General features: G+C 44.2%; 1 protein-coding gene across 4 annotated transcripts in view; it reads left to right on the top strand.

The window, feature by feature from the left end:
• PIR (pirin (iron-binding nuclear protein)) overlaps positions 1-13,947 on the top strand; it is a 60,680-nt gene that overhangs the window by 28,389 nt on the left and 18,344 nt on the right. For all 4 annotated transcript variants that reach the window (XM_004689873.2, XM_012730220.1, XM_012730221.1 and 1 more), the window contains one exon: positions 12,195-12,279. In XM_004689873.2, the coding sequence (XP_004689930.1) occupies positions 12,195-12,279 (85 nt within the window). The remainder of the gene's footprint in view (positions 1-12,194; positions 12,280-13,947) is intronic.

Here is a 13,947-nt window from a genome sequence, read left to right as displayed (position 1 = left end):
CAGGAGAGTTTTGGCTGTCAGTTACCGCTCAGTTCACGTGCCTTCTTGTGTCGGGAGCCCTATTCATTCCATCACTGAGCGCCTGCTGTGGGCGCGGCGGGCAGCCAGCGCCCTGGACATGCCATGTGAATAAAAAGCAACTGCGGACCTCAAATAAAGTCACAGTCTAGCTGCGAACGGAGCTGCAGACATCAGCAGCCTCGTGGCATGTGGGAGCCACTGGGACAGCCATGTGTACAACTCCTGAGGTGTCGGAAGGAGGGAGGGATGATTTTGCTTGTGTGGATGGAAGGAAGGAGAGAAGCAGCTCAGGGTCGTGCCTTCCAATGGCCGACCAGAAAGATGGCAGCAGTGCAGGACTCTGTGGGGATCCTCTTGGGCGGGGGGGTGCGCTGCACAGACAGATGATGGGATGTGACGGGACCAAAGGAAAGGACACGCACTGCTGGGGTGGGAGGCCCCGAGGCCAAGTCTGTTGCTGTTGGGTTTTGTCCAAGGCTGCCTTGGGTGTTCCTGCCTGTCTCCCGTGTATCCAGTGTGGTTTGCGGTTCCATGGTGGGCAGCTGGGCAGTCTTGTCCCCTCCGGAGCTGAACAAAGCAGTTCCTGTTGACGGACCTGCCCGGGCCCGGCCACACGGCCCAAACAGATGATTGGCATCACCCCACAGACAAGTGCGGAACTGGGTTCCGACGCAGTGTTGAGAATAGGCACTCTCGGTCTGTTCGTGTTGTTTGGTAAGTAACAGGACCCCAGGAAATGCACCCAGCAACTTCAAAGACTTGTGCTGTGGTAGGCAGCCATAGTTGGCATTTCACTTGCAGTTAGGAATGTTCAAGTAAACAGTGGTCAGGATCTGGTCAAATCAGCTGTACAAAAGGTTGCTCTTGCCCAGGGCAGCCCACTCACCCCAGAAATACCATTCTTGGTGCTCATAAAGGGTGCCAGATGCTCTTATTCCTTCGAGATGTCCCCACTGACCTCATCCTCTGAAAAGCACATTCCCGCGGTGTGGCAGGTCCTGTTCTGCCAGTAAGTGAAGACCGTGTAGATGCTTAAAAGTTGAGACCAGCGGTTCCACCCCGTGCCATTCCCATATAGGTGGCCCTAGCAGTCAGGAATACAGACGTGCGAGGAGCAGAGACTGTGCACGGGAAAAGCTGCGCCCAGAGCAAGGCGTCGCCTCCAGTCTAGGTGCATGGACTTGATGCATCAGTCACTTTGGAGGTGCTCACTTGTACTCTTGGGATATAAGTCTTCCCCAGGAAGACATCGTTTAGCCTTCTAGCCCCTGTGGAAAATAGCAGAGAGCTTCAGAGGTGCTTATGGGGAGGAGGGGCAGCGATTTCAAGGACTAGTTTTGTCGCTGCAAACAGAGGCCTGGATGTGGCCGCAGTGCAAATCCTGGAGCTTGGAGAATTGGCACAAACAGTAAAATGCAACGAGTGCGTTCGGTGTGAGATGTGATTGTGATTAATGAAAGCTTTGTTAAGGGTCTGCTCCTCTGGATGCAGACATGTGGTACTCCCTAATGGAGGCGAATTAAAGTATTGCAACTCCAAAGGACTCTCAGTCATTGATGAGGCCTTATCTACAGGCAGGGCATGTGGCCTTAAAGCTGCAGGGAGTCCCCACTGTCCATTGTGGTTGCTCCTCTTGGCTTGGTGATGTGGGGGGAGGAAGCTGTCAAGCCTCTCATTCTGGAAGCTCCCACACTGGCCATGGGCAATTGGGGGGATTTCCCAGAAAGGCATCTACACTGTCATAGTTCAGTCAGGCTCAGCAACTATGTACTGAGGTCCAGCTGTGTGCGGACCCTGGGAAGTTGTGAGGGAAAACAGCACATGTCAAGGGCTGGAAGGGCATGATGGAAGGGACAGACACTCATCAGCTAACTCGACGAGGCTGCGGTCAGTGCACCGACAGGTGGACATGGCGGGCTTGGGGAAGGCAGAGTAGCAGAGGGAGCACTGGCGTTTCAAGAAAGCAGGCCTGAGTCTGAGGGCGGCACTAGGCCTTGCCTAGGAGGATGGACAGCATGGAGACAGCGTAGGGGGTCTGTGTCAGCAGCAGCCTTGATGGTTGCGGTGTGCAAGATCTGAGCGCCGCTGCCGTTCGTGGTATTGAGCTACCTCTGGCCACACATGTAATAGTTGGGCAGGAGGCTTTCCTTCTGTCCATCTCTTCCACTCCTGCGATGAGCTAGGACCTGAATGAGTTCTGAGGGCTGCACAAGACTAGAATTCCTCATCGTGTGAGATGCCTTTCAGTCAGCTTGACCTGCTCTTCCTTTTGCTTCTGGCACTTCCATTTGAATCCGACTATCAGGCAGTGAGAGACCAGCTCTCCAATGTGTCTACCTCGTGGGTGAGAGCGCTGCAGCCCAGTTAGGCAAAAGGCCCTTCCTGAGTCCCACAGCTCATAGTGGAGGAAAACTAGATCCCAACTCAGGTCTCGTGCATTTTGCCCTGTTTTACTTGCCCGGCGCCCCTGCCTCACCACACCAGCCACCCATGTACAGGAGCTTGCTGAGTGTAGCTCTCTTTAGTCTGGGTGTGTCTTAGCTTCTTTTCATGGAAACAAGCTTCAGAATGAACTATCTCTTCTATCTCTTTCCACAACAAGAAGGTATCTGTACAAGAAGCCTCCTTGGCCTGTCAGAATAGCCCATGGACAATCATGGAGGAGAAGCCTGTGCCATAATAAATTCTTCCTTAATGATCAAATTGAAGATTCTTATCTACACAAAGGTATCTGTCCCCAGAGCACTTATCGTTGCCAAATAGTTTCCCATCTAGATGCACTTTCCTGCAAGAACTCTTAAAAACATTTTAGTAAATACCAAATATAACTAATAGAGTTAAAAATACTGTAAAGCTCCGTGAGGACTATCTTAGCATCGGCGAGGGGGGTGCTGGCTCAGATGTGGAGCGCAGCGCACAAGGATGAGAGATACGGAATCAGAAAGCCCCCTTCTGCCATATCTGGGGGTCATTTGTGGTTTCCTTGTACTGGAAACCACAAATGACCCCTTTGTGAAACCACAGATGACCCCTCCAGCCTCTGGAGGATCATGGCTGGATGAGTGTTCGTAGAAGTGATGGGTACTTGCTCATTCTCTGGTTTTCATTTTGCAAGGAAAATTAGAACATCTGTAACCCAATGTCAGCCCAGATTGCTGACTCAAGAGGTAAAGAAATCAAAGTCCAGTTTCACAATTAGCATGTCACTGGTTAAATTTCAGGACTGAGTCCTGCCAGTCAGCATCTTTATTCCCTTCCCTTCTAGCTCTTCTTTCCTCGCTTTGCCTCCCTAAAGGAAAGGTGAGAAAGAGAGGCACCAGCGTGTTCATACTGATGAAAGAGCTGCCTCGAAAAGGGAACACGGAGACTAGACTGCAGGATAATTTGGCTACCTCCAAAATTCCTGGTTGGCTGGACAGCTTGGTGCTTGAGATTTCCCACAATCCTCTTTGGCTGATAGAAGTTAGCAATGCTGTCTGCCCTCTCTAATTCTCACCCTATAGACAGTCATTGGCATTTTGCCTAGAAGTTCCTTGTCTTCTCTTTTTGTAGCACTTCATGTATATGTCAAAATGTTTGATTACACGGTTTTAATCCTTCCCACGATACCTTTGGCACTGAGAATGGAAACTAATCTCTCACTCCTTATCGGAATTCTTTAATCAAGAATTCAGAAATCAGAGTACTTTGGATTGGGGACAGAGGACTTAGCCTTTTGTTGAAGAGCATCAGGCTGTTCGAAACAATGAGAGCTGAATGTTTCCTTTAAATAATGTGGCAAATCTCCTTTTTGTTTCCTTGAAGCTTTAAGGCCTCCCAGAGAAAGAAGACGTGGCTCTCCCATTGGTTCATGGGATCTGGCAGTGAGTTTCTAGCATGCGCATGGAGGTGCAAGTGGTGGAGAGAATGGGTGTGTGTCGATGGGTGTTCTCCTCAATGCAAAGCCTAGCAGACCATGAGGGAGGGAAGGTGGTGGAAGGAAAGCAGGTTGAGCAGCCCCATGGGAGATGGGCTAGATGGTGACGAGAACTCCAGTGGACTAGATCTTCCTCTATTAGTTGAGGCCCCGTGACTAGATAGTGAAGTTTTCCCCTTTGATGCTCTTCCTTGCAATTGGCATCAAGGAGCCAACCTAGAGTAGAGGCAAGCACAGCAAGTTCTCCCCTAACTTCCTCAATAGGTTCCCAGAAACTGACTTTCAGCGAAATGACGTTTACCAAAGGCAGGGCCTCTCGTGACATCATTCAGTGATGTTGAACGAAACCTTATGCAAGGAGCTACTGTGCATGTGCAAACATAATACTGATAAAGATGATCGCCATTTGGGGAAAAGAGAAGAGGATGCAGCTGGTGCCATCGGGGAGCCCGTCACAAAAAGAAAAGTCCGACTCATATCTCACACCTCCTAGAAAAATAGATTTGGCATGGAGTTAAACATTAAACATTCTAATCGATAAAAACATAGGCAGCCATTTTTGTGAGCTTTTGATGGGAAAAGACTCTAAGTTTAAAGCATGGAAAGGAAAAACGGGAATGGATGGGGGTGCCTCGCGCACTGCGGCAGGTCCTTCGGGGATCTCTTCTGTTCTCACCCCTTCCAGCTCTCCACCTGGGAGCTCAAGATATCTCTTTAAGATAAAATTTGCATCAGTGCGTTCCCTGTGTACTTCAGAGAAATCCCAACTACCTTACCTGGGCCTATACCTGAGTCCTTTCTAACTCTAAACTCACTCCTTCTCTCCAGCCACCTTCTGTGTCTGCAGCTCGCTCGCCATTTAGTGTCTGAGTCCTTCCAGCTCTCCTTGCCCTCCGGCCTTTGCACATGCGCTGCTCATTTCTCTGTCCAGAAGCCTGTGACCGCCCCCAGCTTTTCTCTTTTGAGTCTCTACTTCAGTGTGACCTCTCTGAAGAAACCTTGCCATACCGCTCCCATTTTATTCTCTTTCTCTGCACCCTATTTACTTCTCTTAGAGCATGTATAATACTTTACACTTTTACATTTAATTTGTTCAGTTACTTTCCTCACTTGGAAGTAAGATTCACAGAGGCCAAGGAGGTTACTCACCAGTAGATAGATGCAGTGTCTGCCACACTATGGGCTCTCAACCAGTCGTTCGTTACGGAAAGAGCTCATTAGTAAATGAGTGAAAACTCAAATAGGTTAATGAGCAGGTATTTTATAAAAATGAGAATACAAGTGAACTCAGAAATACACACAGAGCACCTAGAATAGTGCCTGCTACATACTCGGCTTTGCACAGTTAGCTGTTGTTTTTAGAGAGTAATAATATTTGATCGTATTTGTTAAACTAGTAGAAACCTCACTTAATTAAAGAGTAAGAAGCTGTCAGATTCTATTTCTTATAAGATCTAAAAATATAAACTGTTTAACATTCAGATGGGCCAGGCTGGTAGCTGCCTAGTCATTTGACCAAGACATTGTGGGTGAGAATCGGCCAGTGTGACGACCGGTCAAAATGACTTCTTGTTCCAAAACAAAGATCACAGACAGTGACTGTCCAAATACTGCTCTTTGTACTATGAAGGTGGTGCCTGGAAACATTATTTTTATGTTAGTTTTTTCCTTATTTTTGTCAAAATTTTCAAAGACTTGCAGGTATTTTTTCCTTTCCTTGTCCTTCCCCTAATCTCCTTCCCCTCTCAGCAATAAACTGCTTCTCTTCTGTGTTTGTGACAAAAGTATACTGGGAAAAATCTGAATGTGTAGCGGTAGGGGCTGGTTGCAGTGAGTTCACTCTCTAACACGAGGGGACTAGATGTGGAGGGATGATATTCAAAGCAGATAATGAGTTGAAAAGCTAGCCTGTGAGGCAAAGTAGCCTAGACTAGGAGAGTAGACTCCTCAGGCAGCGTTGTTTGCTCTGGGCCATATCGCAGTGGGCCATAAACCTACCGTTACAGCAAAAGCCTTTAAATGTCTAAACTTTTAGAGCCATAATTTCACTGAGAAGGAAAAACATGAAAAGGGGGTCAAAGATATTCATCAAAAGTTAACAATGATGACGCAAAATGACATCCACCATCAGGGGGACGGCCCTACCCAAGGGAGGGGATCCAGGGTAGGTGGGAGCCCTTTCTGTCTTTCCCTTGTAGGATACCAAGAGTTGGCATTTGTGAGTACGGTTGTGTAGAGTAATTTGGCCATGTAATGCATAGTTAAGATTGAGAATTTAAATGTGGTTCTGAAAAGCCACTAAATCATCAAGAGTGTTTGGAATAATGCCCAAACAGAACTGCTAAAGCACTCACTATAGTTCTGACCTCACAAGTTGCTGCCCTTTGCTTTTAAGGAAGGCTGGCGTGGTGGCCAATGCAGCAGGTTCTGGGGTACGGGGTGCAGTCGCCTGAGAAGCGCATTGGTCACATGAAAGATGCTTGCTTTGCCACACTTTCACGTAGCAGCCAGCTCACTCTTTCTCCTGGGAAGATGTGTCTAAGCCACATGGCTTCCATGTGGAAATGATTTCATCTCTTAATTGAGATCACATTCATCAGTAAAATCAGGAGGAGGCAGCTTGACAAGGGTAAGTGGGGAGTCTGATGGCTACAAGATGAAGGTAGTTAGGAGTTAGAAGGAAGTGGTTTGTAGACCTTGTTTGGTCTTGTTTTGTGGTCATTACTGAAGTATATCTTAGTCTCATGAAAGGTTTAATTCTGACATATTTATAGAGACAGGGCATGTCTGGATTTGGTAGCATCTTTGTTGTAAACTAACTAAAATTTACCTTCTTACGCCCTTAGAAAGTTTGTTAACTTACCTTCTAGAAACCTTGTCTAGAATGTAAACATCCTTTTGACATTATTTCATTGTTATCAAGAGAAATTATTCCTTAGTCCAAATAGTCACATTTCATAATTCTGGAACATAAGCCAGTGACAAACTCCCAACGAAGTTAAGCCAAAGAAATATGTATGTTTGAAAATCACTTAGCACTGTGAAAGATGCCCAACTTTGTGTCTCCTCATCCTCCATGGATTGTCATTTTGTAAAAGTCTGTGTGTGCCTTCTTTCTTAATCTGCCCAGCAAACTTATAGAAAGCAACCCCTGCACACCCAGGACCCAGTGGAGGCACCAACAACATGAACTCGCAACGCTAGGCCAGAAGGCCTCGCCTCTGATGTGCCAACAGAGCACTGCAAGTATGGTAGTTACTCTCCTCGACAGGGATGTCCTTCCACACAGACAACTATAAAATTTTGAGCCAGTAGACATTCAAATGTAGGCTAAACCCAGTAAAGATACACTCCCTAAGTATACTTTTTTTTTAAAAAGATTTATTTACTTATTCATACAGAACTGGGGTACAGGCCAGAGATGTGGAGGATGAGAGGGACAGAGTGGGGAGCAGAGCAGACAGATCGACGAAGTACACTGCTGAGGGGAGCAGCGGGCGGGCCAGGAGAGGTCTGCCTCGCCATGTGGTCACCTCCGGGGCAGGCGGGAATCGAACTCATGAGGAAGCGGCTTTAGATTCTCAGTGCTGTGCTTTAACCCGCTGCACCACCAGGGAGGGCCCCCTTAAGTATACTTTTAACAAAGAATTATGAAAGACAAAAGAGGAACAACTTTGGATTTTAGAACCTGTGCAAGCACTGGTAATCATAACCAAGTCAGAGAAAAGGAAAAAGAAAATAATTTCACCAGTGGAATTGAGTATATTAGTTCTGTTTATGCTGAAACAGATTTGTAAGGGAATGTTTTATTTTAGGTTGTCATAAATCAGTTTTAAATCCTGTGGATATAGATACATTGATAGCTAAGGCTTAACCAAGGAATATTTGTTTAATTAAATTCTCATCTGTTTGAGGGTATATTAATCATTTAACGGTATACGTAGAAATAAACAAAACAGACACAGGGAAGAATGTGCCTAATGGCAATATTTCTTTCTCGTTGCAAATCAGCAGTGTGTGTAATAGAAAAATTAAATCCAGATTTGCTCAAAGTAAATTGGAGACTGGTGTTATCATCTTTGAATTACATAAACATTATTTACATTTGTTATCTCAACAGAGTTACCATGAAGATCAAAGTTAAAAAGGTAAACTATACCTGTTTTTCAAACAGATATACACACATACACACAAATGGTTATAAGAATAGCTTCCCATTGAGTTTTATCTCATTATAGATTAACTGAAATAGAATAACAGATATTTAGATTTAGGGTAGTCGATTATTCAAGGTGTGTGTTATATTGGAACTTTAAAGATTCCAATTTTCAGTGTGAAAAAGGATATTAGAATTCAAATTCTGTTTTAAATTATAGATGTTATGAAAAACACCTTTCTAGTGAGTTAACAATTTCTCTCTAACCCTTTCACACTGTAAGATGCTAGGATTTACTTGTGGTCTCATGGAGTCTCTCAGTGGTTTTTGTTTAACGTTTTGTACATAAATATGGAATTCTTGGTGTGCATGTGCACACATATCTGTGTAGTATCAGTATTAGAGAGGTAGGATACTATTTTTGTGTGTGTGTGTGTGTGTGTTTTGTGTTTTTTTTTATTAAAAAGTTTATTTTTACATCATTTTGCACATTTTTTTTTCCATCTCAATTGTAATCCCCGCGGGTTTCCCATCACCAAATCACCCCTGTGCCATCACCATAGTCCAGTGCACTTCCCTCCCTTCCCCCCCACCCCCCGTTTTTGATCCCATTCCCCACTCCACCCCCACAGAATGTCTCTGGTATATGGTTGTTCATTATTTTTGTTATTTTCTCGCCTGGTCCATTATACTCCTGCTATGAGTGAAACCATCCGGTATTTTTCTTTCTCTTTCTGGCTTATCTCACTCAGCATGATCTTTTCCAGCTCCATCCAAGTTGCTGCAAAAGACATGTGTTTCTCTTTTTTGGTTGCTGAGTAATATTCCATTGTATATATGTACCACATCTTTCTAATCCAGTCATCTACTTTTGGGCATTTGGGCTGCTTCCATGTTTTTCCAATTGTAAATAAAGCAGCAATAAACATAGGGGTACAAGTATCTTTTTCAATCAGTGTTTTTGTATCTTTTGGGTAGATACCTAGGAGTGGGATTGCTGGGTCATAGATACTATTTTTTTTGACAATATGGATTAGATTGCAAAGCTGAGGGCCCTCCCTGGTGGCACAAAGGGTTAAAGTGCAGCACTATGAAGCTATCGGCAGCCACTGCAGCCTGAATTCAATCTCCGGCCAGGAGGTGACCCACAGGGTGCAGCAGACCTCTCCTGTCTCTTCACTGCTCCCCTCAGCAGTGTGTTTTAGTCAATCTGCCTGTTCTTCTCCCCACTCTCTCTGATGAATCCTCTCACTCCCACACCATGGCCTGTACCCCAGTTCTTGTATGCATACATTAGTCTTAAAAAAAAAGATGGAGAAGGTGAATCAGGGAGAAAGTGAATGAGCTAATCAGGAGGGCAAGATTGGTGACTGAGGTAGAAGGCAAGACTACAGCAGGGGTCTTCGTGGTCCTCCCTCACACCAGCCCCATCCTCACTTCTCTACAATTCTAGAAAAATTAGAAGGGCATTTTAAAAATAACAGCATGGAGGAAACATTAGTATTCTGACTCAGAGTTTCAGAACTAGAAATAGACTTAAGCATCTATGATCCCAAGCATGACATTTTCAGATGAGTAAACTAAGCTCAGAAGAAGATAAGTGCATTGCTAGTCAACATCAATGACTCCTGACTTTTAGTTCAAGATTGCTTTTATGAGCATATGCTAGGGGAAATCTAGTAAGAATTGGACCTAGAACCTCTTTGCGATGAATCTTCACTGGAGGCAGAGGTACTGCATCTGCTGCTGAGATCAAGGTTAGGAGAGAGAAGTAAACTAAATGGATCCTTTTACTTGAAGGGATCAAAACACTATCCAGGAAGAGGAGTCATCCAATATTACGTGGTGTTTACCTTTGATCTTTTTAGAGGTAATTTTAGAAGTCTTCACCGGGCAAAGCCAGATCCTTTCCAGATGGTGCCTTAAGCCCATAATGGTCCTGAAGAACCAGGCTCTGTGTCCTGTGGGCACTGCCTTTGTTTTATGTATGTTTCAAGCTCTTCAGATTAATTGCGAATCTTTGGCCTCAGGTTGCACTTGATGTCATAGGTCTTTCTGGTTTCAGTTATGTGTGCACAGGAGAATTTGCTTTGCCTGGCTTTGAAGCTGTGTTGATGCAGTTTGACCTTCCAAACTGTAAAAATCACCTACCAGACCATTGAACGTTGAGCTTCCATACACGAGAAGTTATAGGACAGGGAACAGTCTGGATAGTCGGCTTGATTTACAGTTCTCTTCTCCAATATTAATGCACTCTGACCACACCAAATTACCTGCCCTGAAGAGATGCACTTGGCTGCATGTAGGTCAAAATGTTGATGAATATGTGTACTGTAAATAAATTTGCTATCACACAGGGGATTTCCCATTAGGAAATATCATTTGATAAATACATATTGAACACCAGTGTGATAGGCACTGTGGTTTGACCCTGGGTGAAAAGGGCAGAAATGTTGATGTCTTCCTGCAACTAAATGATGCCTTGCTAGGGGTAGGAAATAATTCTGAGCTCTGAATTCTCTCTTTTAGTCTATTCATATCTAGATGTTTTTAATGAATTATTAAAGTAGAGCATACACAGAAAAGTACACAAGCCAAGTGCACAACTCAGAATTTTCATCACATGAACCCACCTATGAAACCAGTTACCAAGTTAATAAAGAAAATGACCAGACCCCAGAGCCTTTCCTAAATTTCCGGTTACTAAGCTTCTCGAGGCAACCATTTTTGACTTCTGACACCATGGATGAGTTTTGCCTTCTTTTGAACTTCATAGTGGAATCCCATGGTATATGATTTTCTGTGTCTTCCTCGTTTGCTCAATATTATGCTGGTGAGACTCATCTGAGTTGTTCTGTGTAATTGGGTTCATTCTCCTTGCTGTGTGGTATTCCACTGTGTATTACAAGTGATTTATCCATTCATCATTAAAGATATTTGGAGCATTTCCAGTTTGGGGCTATTACCAATAGTGTTGCTCTTATTAGGATTCCTGTTCCTGTCTCTAGATGAACAGTTCTGTGAGCACTCACCTGTGCCGGAATGCTGGGTGGACATCTCTGTATCTGCATTACATACTGCCAAGCAGTTTTCTAAATTGTTTATACCAAATTATATGCCTACCCACACTCTATGAACGTTCCAGTTATTTCATATCTCTGACAAATTTGGTTTTATGTGCTTCTTCATTTTTGTGTGTATGTTAAGTTAAAAAAAAAAAAGAGTAGACTAGAACCACTGGGGCATGTGATAAACAGAGACATGAAAAGGTTCACAGCAACAGTGCGAATCCCTTGGATTTGGGTCTATGCCTGTGATTCAGAATGGCCTCATACTGAATTACCAACTCTGCTTACTGTTGATGACATGAAAGCCACTGTTTACAGTGGAAAGCCCTGCCGAAGCTTGCTTTTCCTCATACATTCAGAGTTGTGGTTTTTGAAGCCAGCAATGGTGGATCACCCCTTTTTTAATAGAAGTTAGAGCAAATTAAAATATTTACAGGCCAACTGTACACCAGAGATATTTTATGGGGGTGGAAGGGGGAATGGGATCAGAACTGCAGTGGGGAGAATGCACTAGACTGTGGTGATGGCACACGGGTGAACTGGTGGTGGGAAGCCCATGGAGATTATAACTGAGCTGAAAAAATGCACAAAATGAAGAATGATGTAAATATATATATATAATAAAAAATATTTACAGGCCACTTTTTAAAATTTCCAAATGGACATAGCTTTCTTGAGATCAGGGGAAGAAGCGAACATTTGGATGTGAGATAACCTACCATATCAAGGGGAAGGCTGGAAATGAGAAAGTGGGAGCAACTATTGACCAGTGAATTACACACAAACAACTGTATTTGAGAGCTGGCTCTGGAGAGATAGCTGTCATCCCAAAGTTCACTTGTCAACCCTATTCTATAGCTAGGAGAGTTAACAAGACCCTTCAGAGCAGGCCATATTGGCAGCCCACCCCCAGCTCCCTCGCACTTGCCTGGGAGGAATTGTGAGTAAAATGGCGTATCAGTGAAGGACCCAGCTGGAATGAAGAGCCATTTCCTTCTGGAGAAGACACTGACGGTTTCCTTTTTCTTTCCAGTCTAAGGTTTACACTCGCACACCAACCATGTACTTGGACTTCACGTTGGACCAAGGAGCAAAGCATTGCCAACCTATTCCTAAAGGTATGATGGATTCTGGGGCTTAGTGAACATTTCAGGATAAAAACAAACAAGCAGAGGGCCATCACTCTAGAATGGGCTCACTTTTCAATCTCAGCACTGTGAACTTTAATTATAGCAAATTTAATTATTAGCAAATACTGCTAATTTAGAAAACTAGGATGAGTACATAGAATGTTAGCGTTGGGGTCACTGGGCCACAGCCCTTGTTGACAAGCATGAACACATAGGCCAGCCATGTTAGGCCATATAACCATGTGCCTGTCCTGTTGCCCAGTGTGGGAGCACACACTGCTGATGTACAGCCATCCGGGGGGGGGGCAGTAAGAAGTCATGAGTGAGCCAATTCCTCTTCCTTGATGCTCCCCTGAATTTCTGTGTTGGCAAAATGGAGCAGGGCTGGATGGAGAATAGCATACACTCTCTGAAGTTTACAACAATGAAGTTGTCTAAGGGTGCATTCTCATTACGTAGCACCGTCATTAGTTGACACATGACCATGGTTACTTGCTCATGGCCACAGGAAGACCTGCTGGGCACTACAGGACTGTTACCCATGTCTCCTGATTTCTCATCCACTGCCAACTGACCCACTGTGTTCCAGAGGCCAGTCCCATCTGCATTACTTACTAGCAAGGGCATTCTGGATTGGGATATGGACTTTTTTGATAAAGGCATTGCTATGGGGTCTCTCTCTCTCTCTCTCTCTCTCTCTCTCACACACACACACACACACACACACACACACACACACACACACACAAGCAATCCAGATATCATAAAACAATTGCTATTTCCAGACTTGATCACCTTAACTTCCTGTATCACACACACGTTAACTGGTAAATTTACACAGGCTCATTTTTATCAAGTCATTCAAATCACAGTCATCCTTTGTTTTGTTGTTGTATTAAAACCACCTTCCCAGGTCAGACCCCATTGTAAAATCCAAGGACTGTCTAAGCCAATTTCATTTGGATTCTTCATTGCTTCAAATACTCCTTGAAATGTGTAAGGCATTGGCTGGGTTCTCGACAAGTTTTGTTTATAATACTCTGATGTTTTGTTTCTCATGGAAGAGGGATTTGACATGTATGTCTGGGTTATGTTTGGCTTTTGCATAAGCTTTGAGGCCAAATTTAAAGTTGACTTTGTCACATTACTGAAGGAATGGAGTAGAAGTCGAGGCATCCTCTGCCACCATCCCCTGCTCGGCACCAGGAGAGGGCCTGTGTCCCAAGGGATGTCCACTTAACAGGGGACTGCACACATTTCTCAGGCATCAGACTAGGTTTTATCCAAATTCCTTCCCATAAATAGTCTTGGAATCAATGTTGACCATCGCCTTTTTTCCTTTGGGCAAGGCACTTTTCTGTGGAGTTGCACTAACCTTGCAGAAGACAGATGTTTCATGCAGTGATGATTTGGAAGCAGTTGATATCAGGAGTTGAGCTGGACGATGCATCACTTACAAAGAATCCAATTTGTTGAGTCTCTGACAACACCAGATTCCTTGTTCATGGGTCACATGGTTTTCATTTTAGTTCTTGGATAAAATAAGAATAAGTAGTTGTTGGGTCTTTCTTTCTTTCTTTCTTTCTTTCTTTCTTTCTTTCTTTCTTTCTTTCTTTCTTTCTTTCTTTCTTTCTTTCTTTCTTTCTTTCTTTCTTT

This window comes from Condylura cristata, unplaced genomic scaffold (genome assembly GCF_000260355.1).
Source record: "Condylura cristata isolate star-nosed mole 26May11 unplaced genomic scaffold, ConCri1.0 scaffold00027, whole genome shotgun sequence".
NCBI lineage: Eukaryota > Metazoa > Chordata > Mammalia > Eulipotyphla > Talpidae > Condylura > Condylura cristata.
Note: the sequence above shows the minus strand (reverse complement) of the source record. Positions and strands in the feature narration are given on the sequence as shown.